Source organism: Nicotiana sylvestris, chromosome 1 (assembly GCF_000393655.2).
Source record: "Nicotiana sylvestris chromosome 1, ASM39365v2, whole genome shotgun sequence".
Taxonomy (NCBI): Eukaryota; Viridiplantae; Streptophyta; class Magnoliopsida; order Solanales; family Solanaceae; genus Nicotiana; species Nicotiana sylvestris.
In genome coordinates, this window is record NC_091057.1 from 168,911,163 (window position 1) to 168,926,835 (window position 15,673).

The following is a 15,673-nucleotide window of genomic DNA, read 5'->3' on the forward strand; positions in this document are numbered from 1 at the left end:
CAGGATTTGAGGCAACACTACTGGTGGAGAAGAATGAAGAAAGATATTGTAAGATTTGTTGCTAAGTATCTCAATTGTCAGCAGGTGAAATATGAGCATCAAAGACCGGGTGGCTTGCTTCGGCAGATAGATATTCCCAAGTGGAAATGGGAGAAGATCACTATGGACTTTGTTGTTGGACTTCCACAGACTTTGAGGAAGTTCGATGCTATTTGGGTGATTGTGGATCGGCTGACCAAGTCCGCGCACTTCATTCCTGTGTGTACTACCTATTCTTTAGAGAGGTTGGCAGAGATCTATATCCGGGAGATTGTTCGTTTGCATGGTGTCCCAGTTTCCATCATTTTAGATTGGAGCACTCAGTTTACCTCGCAGTTTTGGAGGTTTGTGCAGTGAGAGTTGGGTACTCGGGTTGAGTTGAGCACAATTTTTCATCCTCAGACGGATGGAGCGTACTATTAAGATATTGGAGGACATGTTGCGTGCTTGTGCCATTGATTTCGGAGGATCATGGGATCAGTTTATACCACTTGCAGAGTTTGCTTATAACAACAACTACCAGTCGAGTATTCGGCTAGCTCCATATGAGGCTTTGTATGGGAGACGGTGTAGATCTCCAGTTGGTTGGTTCGATCTCGGTAAGGCTAGGCTATTGGGGACTGATTTGGTGCAGGATGCGTTGGATAAGGTGAAGGTGATTCAGGAGAGGATTTGTACAGCGCAGTCGAGGCAAAAGAGTTATGTGGACAGGAAGGTTCGAGATGTGTCCTACATGGTTGGTGAGAAGGTTTTGTTGAAGGTTTCGCCCATGAAGGGTGTTATTAGATTTGGAAAGAAAGGGAAATTGAGTCCGCGGTTCATTGGGCCTTTTGAGGTGCTTCGGAGTATTGGGGAAGTGGCTTATGAGCTTGCTTTGCTACCCAGCTTGTCTAGCGTGCATCCAGTATTTCATGTTTCTATGCTCCGGAAGTATATTAGAGACCCGTCTCATGTTCTAGATTTCAGCACGGTTCAGTTGGATGATGATTTGACCTATGATGTGGAGCCAGTATCTATTTTGGGTCGTCAGGTTCGAAAGTTGAGGTCAAAGAATATAGTTTAAGTGAAAGTGTAGTGGAGAGGTCGGCCCGTGGAGGAGGCTACCTGGGAGACCGAGCGGGAGATGTAGAGAAGTTATTCTCACCTGCTTGAGACTTCAGGTATGTTTCTTGATTCATTCGCGGACGAACGTTTGTTTAAGTTGGGGAGGATGTGACGACCCGGCCAGTCATCTCATGAGTTACCACTCTGTTTTCCCTATTTCTGCTTCTTTATGCTTTGTTATCTGTATTTTGTGATATCGGGTTGGTCGGATCGAGCCTGGAATAATTTTGGTAAGGTTTGAGACACTCAGTTTCTTTTAAGGAAGTTTAAGCTGGAAAGGTCAACCACATGTTGACTTATGTGTTAGAGAGCTCGGATGTGAGTTCCGATGATTCAGTTAGCTTCGGGAGGTGATTTATGACTTAGGAGTGTGATCGGAATGGGTTTTGGAGGTTTGGAGTATATTTAGGCTTGAATTGGCAGAGTTGATATTTTAGCGATTTCCGGTTGGTAGACGAGATTTTGATATAGGAGTCGGAATGGAATTCCGAGAGTTGCAGTAGTTCCGTTGTGTCATTTGGGATGTGTGTGCAAAATTTCAGGTCATTCGGACGTGATTTGGTTGGGTTTTTGATCAAAAGCGTAATTCAGAAGATTTTAGAAAGTTTGGCTTGAATCCGGTGTGTTTTGGGTGATTTGATGTTGTTTGAGGTATTTTAGTGATTGGAACAAGTTTGAATAAGGTTTTAGGACATGTTGGTGCCTTTGGTTGAGGTGCCGGGGGCCTCGGGTGAGTTTCGGCTGGTCAATCGGATCATTTTGAAGTTGGAAAAATTGCAGAAGTTGCAGGTTCTGTTGTTGCAGGCTTTTATTCTTCGCGTTCGCGAGTGGACCCTCACGTTCGCGAAGAGTCAGTGGAGGTCAGTGGAAGTTTAGCCTTCGCATTCGTGAGGGAGGCTCCGCGTTCGCGAAAGGGCTGGATGCTCGTGCATCGCGTTCGCGAGATGTAAGTCATGTTCGCGTAAGGTCTTTTTGGTCAGCTGATCTAAGGTCGTGTTTGTTCTTCGCGTTCGCGAGAGAGGGTGTGCGTTCGCGAAGGGTAAGGTTGAGGAACTATTGCATTCGCGATGGTCATGTCGCGTTCGCATATAGGAAAGATTGGTCAAAGTAAGATTGTGCTTCGCGAACGTGAGGGTTTGACCGCGTTCGCGAAGAAGGAAATAAGACCTGGGTAGAATGTTTTTAAACTCGTCTTGTCCGCGAGGATTGAGTTTATTTCCTCCATAGTTGGTCATTTTGGGAGATGTTTGAGGGAGATTGAAGAGGAATTCAAGAAGAATCGTTGGGAGGTAAGATTCTTAGACTTAAAACTCGATTATTATGTGAATTCCACCTAGAAAATTATGGAAATTAAGCTAAAAATTGAAGAGCTATGGCTTGGAAATTTGGACTTTTGATTGGGGATTTGGAGGACCATTTAGGGGCGTGACAATCAGCTTCAAATATTTTTTTTTGTTGGCTTCTTAACACTAACAGTATAACAATGTGAGAAAGCACTACTCCCTTATTTCTCCTTTCAGTTCATGTAATGATATTTCTTACACGCATTTGCCATGACAAGGTAAGACCGTTTTATTCAGTTCTAATTCATTCATTGTTTTTGAAATTTTTATTTGAAAACTAACAATTCCATGCGATTTGGTATGTCCTATGTATATGGTAGTTCTTTGCCTAGAGAATATGAAATTTGAGTTCATCAGAGTTATTCTCTCTTTAATTTTGTTACAAAAAATGTATGCCTATTATAGCAAGGTGTTAATACATTAGGTTCGCGCTTGATGGTCGTGGGATTGTATTTGGTGTAGAAGATAGTATGGTAAATCTCAAAGCTTATATCTTTTATTTTTCTCATTTAGTAATATATGTTTAAGAGAACTTACCTCAATCTTAATATTATTGTTCATAAAGTGAAGTTTCGTGATACTGTGTTATTTCTTACATCAATTCAATATGAGTAGTTGTTGAATTTTTCATAGTTCAAAGAAAAGACTCTTTTATTCATTTCTCATTTTTCTGTTGATCTATGTATTTTCTTTTTATTAGACTTATAGGTTATATTATATCATGGGACATTAAAGAAAATTGCCATACTAGACCATGAGAAAAAGAAAATCTATGTACTCCTGAAAGAAGGTATGCCATATGCTGGTATGGTATTATTCCTTTTTTCTTAAATATTTATGGGTCTCTTTTGTTATCAATCTTATTGTGTTCGGTTTCTCAATTGTTTCCTGGAGTTTTTTTATTTGATTTCTACCTCTTTGTTATGGCAAAGCACTGGAGTAGTTTCCCTCAGATTTAATAGTAGCTATAGTCATTTAGTAGATTGATAACTTTTATTTTTACTTGAATGACAGTTAAATTGGAAATTTATAATCTTAGGCGAATGCTGTCGCTTCTCCTTCAATTTATGTGTATTAATTTCACTTTGTATGTTGGATTGCAAATCTTTCTCGAATGTTTGTCTTTACTGATCCCCCAATGATTTAGATTCTTCTTTTGGCCTTTAGGCCTATATAATGTTACATCAGTTTGTTATTGGTGAAAGCTTTTATATGGAGTAATTTGGGGAATTTACTTACTGTGGTTGTATAAGGAAAGCTTGAAAGTAGTTTGATGAGATACTATGATCCGGAAGATCGTAAGTTATTTGTGTAATATATTTAAAAAGTTTTGTTTAAAACAATGATGTAAAGGAAGTTGTAAATTTTCTTCAAGAAATGACTTCCTCTTTATATTTTAGAAATGGCTTGCTCTATTTATTAATGGACGTGGTTAGTTTCTCCTGCTTAGTGTGACGACCCGGCCAGTCGTCTTACGAGTTATTCCGTGAAATCAAATAGAAAAACTCCAGGAAAAACTCAATTAGTTTCTCCTGGAGTTTTTTTATTTGATTTCTACCTCTTTGTTATGGCAAAGCACTGGAGTACTTTCTACCTCGTTCCTATGGCATTATTTCACGGATTAAAGCTATAATTAATGGAATTTAAGGATCAAAGTTTGGGAAAACTAGGGCTTGGTATTGGAGACCTAGACTTGGGGATTTGAGGGACCATTTGTGGTCGGATTTTGGTACTTTTGATATGTATGAACTCGTGGGGAGATAAGGAACCTATTGATGTGAATTTTATCAAATTTCGAGATGTGGGTCCGGGGTCGGATTTTGGTAATTTCGGGATTTATGTTGTAAATTGATTATTTTCGCTTGGACTTCGTTCCCTTAGCATATTTTGACATCGTGATTCTGATTTTGGATAGATTCGACGTGAGTGGAGGCCGATTCGAGTGGCAAAGGCGTCACGGGCTAGAGTTTGGACCAAATTGAGGTGAGTAATGATTGTAAATGTTGCCGTGAGGGTATGAAACCCCGGATTTGCACATCGTTGTACTATATTGAGGTGATGCACACGCTAGATGACGAGCGTGAGGTCGTGCACTGTTGGGGATTGTGACTTAGTCCATCCAGAATGATTATTTTACCGCATATTTGACTGAAAACTATTTGCTATCATCATGTTTTGCGCTGAATGCCATATTTGGGCCTTGTGCCAACTATTTGAACCTTTAGGTGATCTTTACTTATATTTCCTTACTGTTTTGACTTTATACTTGAACACAGTCATGCTACATTCTACTATTTTCATAACTCAGTCATGTTTACTCTGTTTTAACACTTAAATAATATTCTGGGCTGAGCATCATGTTTTACTGTTGTCCGAGTGGCTTGTGAGATTCGACTGAGTAAGGCTAAGGGCATATGTTTGTGAGGAAACACTGATTATGATTATGAGGCCGAGGGCCTGAGATTTGTACACCACGAGGTGGCTTGTTGATATGAGGCCGAGAGCCTAGTGATGATGCCACGAGATGACTTGATATTGCGCTTGGGTCGTAAGGGGCCCCTCCAGAAGTCTGCACACCCCCAGTGAGCACGGGTATCCATTGTGATGTGAGATATAGCCCGAGGGGCTGGTTTTGTTTCTAAGATATTACCCGAGGGGCGGATTTGTTGACATTTTGCCCGAGGGGCGATCCTTTATGTGTTTATCTTTCCTATTTACTCTCATTTGCTTGCTTAATCATTAAAAAGGCATTTCATGAAGTTTAAACTGAACTAAAATGACTTTACATATCTTCTTTGATTTAGTGTTTTTACTGGCTTTTACTGCTTCATTATAACCTGTAATGTGCCTTACGTGATTTCATATTTCTCAGTCTTTATTTATGATTATTACTCACTGAGTTGGAGTACTCACTTTACTCCTTGCACCCCGTGTGCAAATTCAGGCACTGCTGATTCTGCTTGCGAGGGTTGAGAGCTCCTGGCAGATTTCGGAGTTTACGAGGTAGCTGCTCGGCGTCCGCAACCCCGTGCTTCTCCCCCTTTATCTCATTTCCTTTCCCTTATTAGTGATTCTGTAGTAGCTTTGTAGACTCTTCAGACTTGTATTAAATTGATAGATGCTCATGACTGGTGACACCCCGGTATCGGACTGTGTTGGGCTTATTTTTCGCAACTTTACTGTTTCATCTTATCTATCTAGGATAGTTAATGTGTTTAAGATTTACTTGCATTATCTTAACTGTTTAAAAATGAATGTGTCGGCTGACCTTGTCTTCACGAGAGGCGTCATCACGACCAAGTTCGGGTTTAGGGTCGTGACACTAAGTCACAGAGTTTACCCAATATCATCAACTGCAAGTTCCATATGTTACTTTTCTAAAGGCTGAATCATATTCTTGGCAAGGAAAAAGCTTGATTTTACTAGGATTAAATCTGGTATAATCAGAAGTTGAAGATTTATTTTATTCAAACTCCTAATAGTGCTCTTCAAAAACAACACATCTGTGTCTTTCTATTCCTTCTTTAACCTTTTTTTAGTTTGAATTGAGCTTATTCAGTTTAAGCATTCTATTGCTAATTTATATTTGATTGTATGTTATGAAAATCAGCGATGCCTTTCGCTCCTTTCCTCCTCTCCTCCATTGTTAGTTTTTTCAGAATTAAATTTTCTTGACAATTGCTTTTGCTCTCCTCTTGGTCTTATGCACTCTAAGTCATCTGTATAAAGAAAGCCTAATTTCGTATATTGATATTTTTGCTATTACTACTATTGAATCTTTCTGTTTCTTGCACAATGTACATTTTTTGAGTTATGGTTTAGCTGCGGTTACTCTTTATTGGAGTATATATGGTCTAAAAAGAGATGTGTTGGCACCTCTCTTTAGCCACCAATAGTATTACTTATATGCTAAGTGCATTACAGATTATGAAAGTTTTGTGCTTGATAATACACTAGAAAATTTAAAAAGAGGTAATATTTGAGAAAGAACAAGCAACCTTGAGAAAACATCAAGGCCTACTGATAGTGTTATGACCAATGAATATACAAACAATAAAATTGGCCAAAGGGTGTCACCTCCGGCATCAGCGACGGGAGGTTTTAGAGATATGCGGTGATACAAACTCTTGTATATTTTACTATTGTATGATTCAAACAATATATATATATATATATATATATATATATATATATATATATATATATATATATATATATATATATATATATATATATATATATATATATATATATATATATATATATATATATATATATATATATTTGTATGTATGTATATAAATTCGTTATTTTGCATATACAATCTATTGGTTTTAATATTTTTAGTTATTTTGATTATCCAAGCAATATACATGGAATAAAGTATGATTTACTGATATTTTTCACAACGCGCGAAGCGCGGATAGTTTCACTAGTTTTGATATAAATGTGATGACCCAAAAGGTCATCTTATGTTTTAGAACTCGATTCCTTGTTTCGAAGCCTTTAAAACCTCATTTTATTCCTCATCGATTTGCGTACGCAGTCCGGACGTATTTCCGTAAAGCTTTTATGTGGAAAGTTGATGAAAATAATAATTTTTGACTTTAAAAGTTGATTTAGTTGACTTTGGTCAACGTTTTGAGTAAACAGATCCGGACTCATATTTTGACAATCCCGGTGGGTCCGTATCGAAATACGGGATCTTGATGTATGCTCAGAATCGAATTTCGAGGTCCCTAACTTGAGATATGAATTTTTGATGAAAATTAAAAAACTGAAAATTAAATGGTTTTAAGAATCTGGTTAATGTTTGATCTTATTGGTATCGGGCCCGTATTTTAGTTCCGGAGCCCGATACATGTCCAAAATAATATTTATATCTTATTTGTGAAATTTGGTGAGAAACGGAACTGATTTGACGTGATTCGGACGTTCGGTTGTAAAAATAGGAATTTCAAATTGTTCTTAAGAATTTCATGTGATTTGGTGCTAAATTCGTAGTTCTAGGTATTTTTTTGCGATTCGATCGCACGAGCAAGTCCGTATGATATTTTTAGACTTGTGTGCATGTTGGTTTGGAGTCCCGAGGGGTCGGGTGAGTTTCGGATAGGCTACGGGATGTTTTGGACTTGGAAAATCTGGTGTAAATTGCTGAATCTGGTTTCTGATATGTTGTTCTTCACGATCGCATAGTCACTCTCGCGATCGCGAAGGAGAACTAGGTTGGGAGAGAATTTCACTCTACGCGAACGCGTAGACTAGGTCGCGAACGCGAAGCAATGAGGGCATTACCCTTCACGAACGCAACCTGTCTATCGCAAACGCGAAGAAATGGGACTTGGGGGTAGGGAACTGACCATACTCATCGCGATTGGCTCGCGAACGTGTAGGCTAGAAGGGAGTAAGCCTTCGTGAACGCGAAGAGTATCTCGCGAACGCGTAGGCTAATAGAGCCGTAGCTTCGCGATCGCGGCAGGCCCTTCGCGAACGCGAAGAAAGCCTATCCAGTGAATTAAAACCAGACCAGTAAACAGGAATTCTTCAAAATTTCATATCTCTTTAGTTAGAACTCGACCTAGAGCGATTTTTGAAAGGGGAATTCAACACCAAATCATAAGTTTGTACTCTTTAACTAATTTCCTTCAATTTCCATCATCACTCATTAGATTCCTAGTCTTAAACCTTGTTCTTTCATAGTAGAAATTAGGGATTTTTGGAAGAATTGAGAGGTTTTTGCAAATTGGGGATTTAGACCTCGATTTGGGGTCGGATTCCAGAACTAATTACATATTCGGGCTCGAGGGTGAATGGATGAATGAGTTTTGGTTCGAACCTCGAGTTTTGACCGAGCAGGTCCGGGGTCGATTTTTGACTTTTAGGGGGAAATGTTAGGAAACCTAAATTTATGTATTGAAATTGATTCCTTTAGCAATATTTGATGTTATTAAGTTAATTATGGCTAGATACGAGCGGTTTGGAGGTGGAATCTAGAGGAAAAGCAGTAATTGAGCTGTGAGTGACCTGTGGATAGAGGTAAGTATCTTGTCTAACTTTGACTAGAGCGATTAAGAACCCTTGACTTATTTGCTATGTGAAAATCCATGTGAGTGGCGTATAAGTGAGGTGACAAATACCTATGCATTTCCAATTTATCTGTTTTGCATGTTTCCTTCCCGTTCTTCTTATATTTCCCTTAAATATCAGTAATTGCTACCTGCTTTACTGATATTTCCATGCTTAATTGCTACTTGTTAGACATTGTTTTCCATCATTGAAGGTATTAGCTACCCCGTAGTTTTGTTGTCTCATATTATTGGCTTAAGCTGGTTTATCGGTATTTTATGGTATATTTTGGATTGGTTTCGCAGAGTAGTATTATTTTTGTGAAGTTTCATAATGTACAAGCTTTTCGTTTATTTTGGTTTGAGGTTTAAATATTGTGAAGAGTTTTGAGTTACATTGTAAATTTTCTGTACTTATTGAGTAATTGATGCTGATATGGTGGGATCGGGTTGCGCCCCGCAACATGAGGAATAAGAGTGATATATTGAGGAGGAATAAGAGTGAAATGCTATTATGTCGTGGGATCGGGTTGCACGCCACAACAGAAGGAATAAAGGTGGATTGATAAGGAGTAATAAAGGTGAATATTCATATTGATATTAATACACGGTGGAATCGGGATGCGCGCCGCATCAGTTTATGTATCTTTCTTCAACTGTGTAAGTTATTCGGTAGCGTTACATTTCACTTAAGAATTGGTTATAGTAGGATACTGATAAGACACTTGGGTTCTGTATTCATTCCTTGCAAGTTACTGCTTTATTTTGTCATGTCCTTCTTTATGCTTTTATTATACATTGTATGCAGGTTATATTGTAAGTGCCTTGCCGTAGCCTCGTCACTACCTCGCCGAGGATAGGCTCGACACTTACCAGTACATGGGGTTGGTTGTACTGATACTACATTCTGCACTTTTTGTGCAGATTTTGAAGCATGTAGTGGCTGATCGAGAAGTGGGGTGTAGATATTTTCAACTAGGAGACCCAAGGTAGTCCTGCTGGCGTCCGCGGGCTCTGGTGTCCCCTTCTATGATTGTCACACCTCCTTTTTGCGCGCCCTCCCCGAATGGTTGAATGTGCGAGGGAGTTTTTCCAATTTAAGTGACAATATTCGAAATGAGATTATTTATTTAATTCAGAGTCGCCACTTGGGAAAGGTTTGGCTTTTGGTGTCCCAAGTCACCGGTTTATCTTGAATCCCAAATCGAGGAAAATATTCGACTTTCCAAATGAAGTCTGCGAACCAGAAATTCTAAGTAAGGAATTCTGTTGACCCGAGGGAAGGTGTTAGGCACCCTCGAATCCCGTGGTTCTAGCACGGTCGCTTAAATTGTTATAATGGCTAGATATCTGATTTATTACATGTTATTACTTATGTGCTTTCATTAAGTTTAAAACCGCTTTTATTATTATTTATTTTTTATGGAATTGCAACATTGTAAAAATGCATTTCGAACCATGTCACAATCAATGCGCCCATGGTTGTTAATACATTCCGACTCCGTTGAGATTTGGATTTGGGTCACATAAATGCGCACCCGAATTTAAGAAGGTAAGATTATTAAAATGCACGCCTGAAGCAATTATCGTATTATTATTTCTGGGTAAGGCCGTGGAATTTTGCTAAACGGCTCATCCCGAAGTCTAAGTAATTTTAATTAAACATTTATCGAGGGCCCCGCAATTTGTGCGTTTTATTTGGCGAGGCTCATCTCATTTATTTTTATCACGATAATCCTAAAGTGCCTACATTTTCTATTAAAATTGTCTCTACAAAAATGAAAGAGAAAAGGTCTTAATTTATTTACATGCTTGAGTTATTATAGTTGAGTTTCGAATATGATTCGTAAATTCTGAAAAAATGATACAAGCAAGGCAGTCCGTTGCCAATACGGGCACAGGCTCACGTATTACTACCTAATTATATTATACTAGGCATGTTCTCAGTTTGTCAAATTAAAAAAAGGTTTGGCAATCTAATTTTAATCCTAAAACAATTACATGTTGGAATTAACCAATATTATTTAACTAAACAATTTTCTTACAAGTTCCGAAATGGTCTATTCGTTTGATTTTTAACTTAGACGGAGTTACTACACCATTTATTTATTTACTTGGCAATCTAATTTTAATCTAAAACAATTATATGCTGGAATTAACCAATATTATTTAACTAAACAATTTTCTTACAAGTTCCGAAATGGTCTATTCGTTTGATTTTTAACTTAGACGGAGTTACTACACCATTTATTTATTTTTAAGCAATATATAGATAGTTCATCCGTTAAGCTATCGTTGGATGTTCCACTATATATACATTAAATAGCTACATGATTCCGATTTTTGTAAGCTAAATAATTTATATATACAAATAAAATTAAGAATATAATTCAAAATAAATTTAGAACTTCAATTCTTCATTTTTCGTATTCATGCTTCCTGTTTCAGTTTACAATAATCAGCGTGTCAGTTGTGTACCTGATATTGGAAGCAAAAGAAAAGTGAGAGATCAGCAGAAATTCAGTAGCATACAACAACAGCAATCCCAGCAACTAGTAACAACCAGCGACGAGAAACTTAGTGACAGATTTTAAAATCAAGACAAAATCCGGAAACAACAACAACCAACGGACAGAAGCAAAGGGAAACTTTTCAGATTTTTGAAAGACTAGTTAGTGTTTAACCCTTAATTTCTCAATCCGTATCTCAGAATATTTGGACTATATATCAGGTGTATATTCTTTTGAATTTCCAGAATGTTTTTTTCTTTTTGTTTTTCTAAAGTCTTAGTATTTTTTTTTTCCGGAATTTTCTCTCTTAATTTTTTTTTTCTCTCCCTTAAATCTGATTCAAGACCTCCCTATATATCCCCCAACCCATAAATCTTTTAATCAATTAAAATCAACCCATTTTCTCTACCAAACCCATTATCTTCTCACTCATCCCCATTACATTAAATAAATATATCACACCACCCCATTATATTTTGTCTCTCATGCCTAACATAAATAAATACAAGATTCCCCCCACTCAATTTTGTCTTGTCCCCCCTTTATATTAAACAACTATATCACAACCCACCCCATTTCATTTTGTCCCCCATGCTTCATATAAACAATTACAAAATGTACAATTCCTAAACTACCCCTCCGACCCTATTACAAATTACTATTTTACCCCCGAAAGTACTATAAATTACCAAACTACCCATCAGCTATAACACATCAATTAATCAAACTTAACCAAAATATAGACAATATGATTAATTTCTAACAATGTTCAAACAACAAATTTCATGAACATGATTTCTTCAACATTTCAACAACAAATCACATGAACATGATTTCTTCAACATTTCAACAACAAATCACATGAACACAAATTGAACAACAAAGAACAACTAAAATTTGATTGAACAATATTTTAGCAACAAACAATCCTATTTTCGGATTCAACAACAACAACAAACAAGTATATTTTGATTTCTAAATTCAATAATATTGAACTTAAAATCAACTACTCTAACAACATTACAACAAACAATTCCTATCTTAAACTTAAACAAGATTATGAGACAAATTCAAGAAATAATCATAAATGATAAACAAGAAATCAAACTATACAAAATTCGGATTCAAGATCATCCAAACAAAGTATGAACATGAATGAATCTATTTTAACACAACAAACATGACGGATTAAAACGATTAAATCAATATATTTCCTGGAAAAATTCATAACAACATGAAACAAATTGAAGAAATAATTAATTAAATTTCAATTTGAATCTAACAAACATTAAACCAACAAATATTCACTTAAACAACAATACAAACATGAAATAAACATGAAAAACAATTAATTAATCTTTCATTTGAAATCTGAAAAATTAATTTAACAAACAACACATGAATATGAACTAAAAATTAATTCAAACGATAAACAAAACAAACATTTGCCGATTTTAGATTCGAAAATATCAAAACAAAAATACGAAAAAAAAATAAAACTCAAAAATCTACTAACCGGATATGAGCAACGATGAATTCGATCGTATGGACTGTTTCGACGAACCTCAAACATGGGAATAAATCTGTCCGGACTTAACGACGAACTCACCTTTCTTGTAAACTTGAACGAACTCAAAACGATGCTCGACGACCTCGACTAAAACTCGACCGAACGAAAAGGTAGCAGCAGCTTCGTCTGAAGATACATCAGCTGGAAGTGTGCTTGCTTTGTTCGCGCGAAGAAGATGAGGGAAGCAACAGTAGTGTGAAGACAGCTTGGCCATGGTGATGTCCAAGCTCGAAGAGAACGAAACAGCAACGGAGGTCGTTTGGCCATGGAAACGAATGGTCGACGAGGGTAATGACAACAGTGGCATGATGGGTCTGTTTGGTTCGAACTGGATGAAGAGCAGCTATTCGTCGAGGAGGAGGACGGTGGTCGACGCAGCAAGCAGAAAACTCGAGCTTGAAGCAGCGTCAATGGCGTGAAGGCAGCTTGGCCATGGCGATGCTTGAGCTTTGAAGAAGACGAAACGAGGCAGCAACTCGTTGATGGCAGAAGCAGTTGTTCGTCGAGCTCCGACTCGAGCAGCCATGGACGTTGCAAGCAGAAGCAGGAACGAGGTGAAGGGGTTAGCCATGGATGTCGAGCTCAAGCTCGAGCTTGACGAAGGACGAAGAAGATGAAGTGACGACGCAGAGACAGCTACGCGGACAGCAGTAGCTATGGTTCTTGGGGTCGTTTGGTCATGACGAACTGTTTGTTGATGGTTCTTGGGGTCGTTTGGTCATGACAAACAAATGTTTTATTTTTTGTTGCATTATGCTCTACTTGGCTACAGAGAACTGGCCATGTTGAAATTAATTACCTAAAAGATATGACAAATCTACCCGAGCAATTTGTTAAAGGGCTAGCAACAGCTGCTTTACAAGGCCGTGCACAAATTGTGCCTGACCAACTTATAGAGAGTGAAGGCTCAGGGGACCTTGTGTTCTACTTCGATGGTGCCCATAGTCCTGAAAGCATGGATGTATGTGCCAAATGGTTTTCTCTGGCAATCCAAGGAGATTACAAGCAGCACAATTCCTATGGGAGTAATCGAGGACATAATGAATCGGGGGCTTCACATGATTCAGTAGAGATGGGCCATCATGAAGCATCCAAGAAAAGTTCAACTCAATTCTTACTCTTCAACTGTATGTCGGTGAGGGATCCTCAACTACTTCTTCGAAGACTGATGAGGGCGTGTGCTAATCATGGAGTACACTTCCAGAAAGCACTCTTTGTACCTAACGTATCAGTATATTACAAGGTGGGTACCTCAATGCCAACTGATACTCAAGTTGATCTCTCATGGCAGTTGACTCTACAAAGAATATGGGAAAACCTCTTTCATGGGGAAAAAGGAAATGATGTGAAGAATACAGACCAAATATACTCTGATGATGCCTAAAGGATAGTGCCCGTGGGGTCAAGGGCAGCCATGGTTGTGCTTTGGAGTTTTGAGGAAGAAGAAGGAGAATAGGGGGGTGGATGCTTTAGGCATTTTTAGGGTTTTCTTACTTTTTTTTTTGTTTTATTTTGATTGTACAATAATAGGGGTGTTGGGTTATGGACTGGGTCGACCCAGTACGAAATGGACTGGGTCATAGGGAAGGTTGGGCCATTTTTTGGGCCTGTGGCTTGAAATCGAAGAAGAGGCCCAATTCCTACTTTCTTTATATATTCGCTCTCTTTTCTTCTTTTATTTTCTAAAACTAAATTATAAAAATACTTAAACTATTATTAAGAACTAAATTAAGTCATAAAAGCGCAAATTAACTCCCAATATCAATTAACGCACAATTAAATAATAATTAAGCATAAAATTGTATATTTGGACATTAAATGCTAAAAATGCAAACGATGCCTATTTTTGTAATTTTTTTAATTTTTGTAAAACACATCTAATTATTAACAATTGTGGAATTAAATCCTATATGCAAAATGCGACATATTTTTGTATTTTTATTAATTTAGCAAATAAACACGCACAGACAAATACAAATAATTATTCAAAATATCACAAAATTGCACACCAAAGAAAAAATCATTTTTTTTATTTTTTTGAATTTTTGGGAGTAATTCTCATATAGGGCAAAAATCACGTGCTTACAGCTGCCCCTCTTTGCCCGGAGACACGAAGGGTTTTCGTGCAAAGATAAAGCGAGCGATTTTTGCCCATCCGAGTACTCCGTGTGAAGCATTTTTTTGAAAAATATTTGACCGAACCTTTGCTTCAAAGGTTTCCTACATATCCTGGGCTAAACAGGAATCATGTCAATGTAGTTCGGGAAATTTTGGTAGCTGGGACTACCATGGGATTGCAATGCTTGCTGTTACTGTTGTTGCTGTTGCCACTACTGCTTTACTGACCTCCTTATTACAACCAAAGGAAATTGAAACTGAACTAACTACTTATGCCTGTCAACCGCTAGTTACAAGATTCCTATCTATAATTCTTTTGCAACTTGATCTTGGGTCTCAGCTAATTCTGCTTGTAGACTTCGATCCGAATCTTGATGCTCGCAAGTTGTAGGCGTTTGTTTATTTCTGCAGTATTGAATGAAACGGGATTGGCGGAGCTCGGGAATTTGATCCAATTTTTGAGCGACCTGCCCTTTGTTTGTTCCAATATGTGGGAACATCTTCTTCTTTTTTTCTTTTGTTCTTTTGTTCTTTTCTTTATTCTGGATTGAGACTCACCCCGTAGGTCGTCTCGATCCATGCACCTCAGGGTCAGACCTGCTGAGACAACAAAACAAACGAACGAAATTTCTGCCCCAGTTTCACTAGGAAAATTTCGTGAGGTAATTGTCATGAAAATTTACAACACTGATGAGGGGATTGGAAAAAACCCTAGTCTACAAAGCGCAACTCAAGGATTGGAGCACTAATGTCGCAAAAGGTAAAAATGCACAACTCAGGGATTGGATCCCTAATGTTGGCTAGATGAAGGTTGCTCAACTCAGGGATTGGAGCCCTAATGTCGGATAACAGAAAAAAAAACGCTCAGTTCAGGGATTAGAGCCCTAATGCTGACTAAATAGAAACCTGTTCAACTTAAGGATC

General features: G+C 37.8%; 1 protein-coding gene across 1 annotated transcript; it reads left to right on the forward strand.

The window, feature by feature from the left end:
- Window positions 1-13,113: 13,113 nt before the first annotated feature.
- On the forward strand, window positions 13,114-14,015 carry LOC104250122 (folylpolyglutamate synthase-like). The gene is made up of 2 exons (XM_009806682.2): window positions 13,114-13,185; window positions 13,404-14,015. The coding sequence occupies exons 1-2, from the start codon at window positions 13,114-13,116 to the stop codon at window positions 14,013-14,015; spliced, it is 684 nt and encodes a 227-aa protein (XP_009804984.1).
- Window positions 14,016-15,673: the final 1,658 nt, after the last annotated feature.

What these genes read in the sequence shown, in the direction of transcription:
- LOC104250122 (XM_009806682.2), top strand. Translation starts at nt 13,114, where the DNA reads ATGGCAGAAGCAGTTGTTCGTCGAGCTCCGACTCGAGCAGCCATGGAC. An exon ending in CAAGCAGAAGCAGGAACGAG is followed by an intron (nt 13,186 to 13,403) that starts GTGAAGGGGTTA and finishes ACTTGGCTACAG; the next exon opens with AGAACTGGCCATGTTGAAAT.